The 2,943-nt window shown below is 52.3% G+C and overlaps 1 protein-coding gene across 1 annotated transcript in view; it reads right to left on the bottom strand.

Moving 5' to 3' along the window:
- The window catches only part of SYNC (syncoilin, intermediate filament protein), a 12,169-nt gene extending 11,984 nt beyond the window's left edge, over positions 1 to 185 (bottom strand). The window contains 1 exon segment of the mRNA XM_025041388.1: positions 181 to 185. Coding sequence (XP_024897156.1) covers positions 181 to 185 — 5 coding nt within the window.
- Between the last annotated feature and the right edge of the window lie 2,758 nt (positions 186 to 2,943).

Raw genomic sequence — 2,943 nt, 5'->3', positions numbered from 1 at the left:
GCCAGCTGGGGATAGGGAACAGAGTTTGTAGGGGGGAGAACTAGGAGGGACCCAGCACCTCTGCTCATTTGGGAACGTCGGCTGCAGTTGGGAACCTCGCAGTCCCCACCCGCGCAAGGCGGAGGAGCGCGGCCCCACAGCTGTTGTGAAGGGCTGGGGGAGGAAGGTTAAGCGCCACACCCCATGCGTTCGGGGACAGTGGGGATCCTGCGGCTGGGGGTAGGGAAGGACTGTCTGGGAGGGGTTTAAGCCTCTAAGGTTGAGTCTACATTTAACACCACTTCCCGTCCCCACGCTGCGAGCTTTCCTGGAGTCTCTCCATTTGCTCCACCCGTTACCCCCACCCAGCCCTGCTTCTGTCCACTCCAAGGCATGCTCCCTCCCCCAAATCCTTAGCCCGCCGGTGTCGGGGTCACACTTCAACACTGAAGTCTTTCTTCCCAAGCCAGAAGCTGCCGGGCCCCTTCCCAGACCTGGACTGCAGGCATTCTCCCTTCTGATGCCTTTTTTCCACTCAGCCCTTCTGTCTGGGGAGGTCTTTGGCACAATTGCGGAAGAATGCTATGCACTGTAACAGGCCGAGGGGCTGACTGTGTGTTTAATCAGAGAGGCCTTAAGCTGGGGGTGGAGGTGGGCTGTGTGTTGTATCAATGTGCCACCCCAGATCGTATGACCACCTGGATGTGTGTGTGCGTGTGTGTGTGTGTGTGTGTGTGTGGAAATTGCGGGATTGCATGCCCATGTGTGACTCTGTGATGATTATGGGGTACGTGCCTATGTGCAGGCATATGGATGTGTGATTGTATAATCCTGGGGGAGTGATTATGTTTGTGGTGATCATGCCGGTTGTGGAGGACCTGTGTGTGCAGCTGACTGTTGCGACTGTGTTTATGGGGCGTGTGTATGGCCCTGTGTGTGATTGTGTGCCTGAGTGACTAGGGGCTGATGTGTGTGAGTGGGAGTGAGTGCTCACAAGCAAATGTGAGGAGTATCCTCTGTGTGTGAGTGGATCCATGCTCATTAGTCCATGTATCTCAGTGTGCTGCCTGCCTGTGGCTATATTTTTATATCTCTCTGTCTAATGCAAGGGGGTGGGAGATTAACACCCAGGGCAGCCGAATACACCCTTGTAAGGTATGCATGAGAAAAAGTTGGGTTTTGGAGGCTGCTGGTCATTTTCTGACTTACCCCTGAAATATTCCAGGGAGGAGGTTGGCAAAGCCTCAGCTGCTGGTCATTTGACAGCTGTTGCCAGTCAGAGGGGGGCTGAGGGAGCAAGGGTAAGGCCTGCCAGCAGTACTATTTGCTGCTGGTGCTAGGCAACGGTCAGCAAGGGTGGCATTAAGAAGGGTCATCCCTTCCCCTCCAAACCCTTACCCCACGAGCTGACCCTGGGTAGTCCCCAAGACCGAATTCCTTAACTCCTTCTAGCTTTCCTCAAAGCCCTTCTTTAGGCTGAAACACTGAATCTCCCAGGGTCTCAGAAACTCCTCTACCTCCAGGCCTTTCATCTTGCTGTTCCCTCTGCCTAGAACACCCTTTCCAGCTCTTCACATCTCAGTTTCTACTCTTATTCAGGTCTCAGCTTACATGTCGTCTCCTCAGAAGGGCCTTCGCTGACGTGGCCTCCCCCTCAGGAATGTCCTATCACATCGCCTTGTTTATTTTCTGTACAGCACTTATTATCATCTGAAATAATGTTTCTTTTCAATTCCTTCTTTCTCTGCTTCCCCCACTAGAATAGAAGCTCCATGAACGCAGGGACTTTGTGTGTCTTGTTTACTGCTATGTCCCCAGGGCCCAGCACAGACTTTGGCATATAGTAAAATCTCAAAAAATTGTTGGATGAATGAAGGAAAGAAGGATAGTCCTACCTAGGCCAATTAAGGCAATATTTGCTGCCTGTTGTGTGTCAGGCCTGGGCCACTCACCACCAAAGAGCCCCATTGTACTCATGGAAACAGACATACACATGTGCCTAGATTGTATATATTAAGTCAGAGTGAGGCAGTGAGGCTATAGGACTCAGTTCACCGGCAAACATTGGCACTTGGTCTGGGCCCGGCCCTTTGTCAGAGCAAATGGCTTTATTTGGCCCAGATGCCGGCCTACAAAGAGCTCACAGGGTAGAGGATGCTAGATCTGCCTCCTGGGGAGATGAACTCTTGCAGAGAATAATGCCAAATCACTGAGCTGAGTGATGTGATAGGCACTGAGAACCAGAGAAGCCAGGGATAGGAGAGACACCAGGGCTGTGGACAGTTTCTTGGTTCAAAGTAACTTGGGCCTAGAAGGATGAGAAAGGGTGTTCAGACATCAGGGACTGGTTTGAAAGATAAGCACAGCCATTGTCTCTTAGCCCCTCTGCAGAGCAGAGTCCACAAAGAGGAGAGAAGCCCCGGGGAACTACTCTTGGCCTAACCTCCATTCGCCGAGTTTATCCAGAACACACAAGCCCTACTGTGTGTTCTGGAGCTGCCTCCTTCTGACAGTCTCACCTAGGCCCCCTTGCCTTATGGCTTCAGGTGGAGATTGGCCATAGGAGATACAGGAGACTCTGACAGGAGATCAGAGGGAAGGAGAGTGAGATCAGGATATTTATAATACCTCCTCCCCCATGCTTTTGGCATCTCCACCGAAAACCACAGTTCCTGTTGGTTGGCCTGCACCCATGGGTACAGCTCTCTCCAGGTTCATCAACAAGGCTCCCTCCCTTTGCTTCTTTAGGCCTGGAGGTAGTGACTCCATCTCACTCTTGTGAGTCCCAGGGTGCTTCACCTTTCCTGCCCACACCTCTGAATAGTGCCTTCATTAAACTCTCTTCTAGCAAACACTTTGAGTGGTCCTCTTTTCTGCTGAGACAACCCCCCTCCCCCGCCCCTTAAGAACTACACTGAGGGGAGCTGAGCCCTTGGCAGAGAATGTGGGGGAGACCCTCTTTCT

Source organism: Pteropus alecto, unplaced genomic scaffold (assembly GCF_000325575.1).
Source record: "Pteropus alecto unplaced genomic scaffold, ASM32557v1 scaffold39, whole genome shotgun sequence".
In the NCBI taxonomy this organism is placed as follows: Eukaryota; Metazoa; Chordata; class Mammalia; order Chiroptera; family Pteropodidae; genus Pteropus; species Pteropus alecto.
This window is presented reverse-complemented; position numbering and strand designations above follow the sequence as displayed.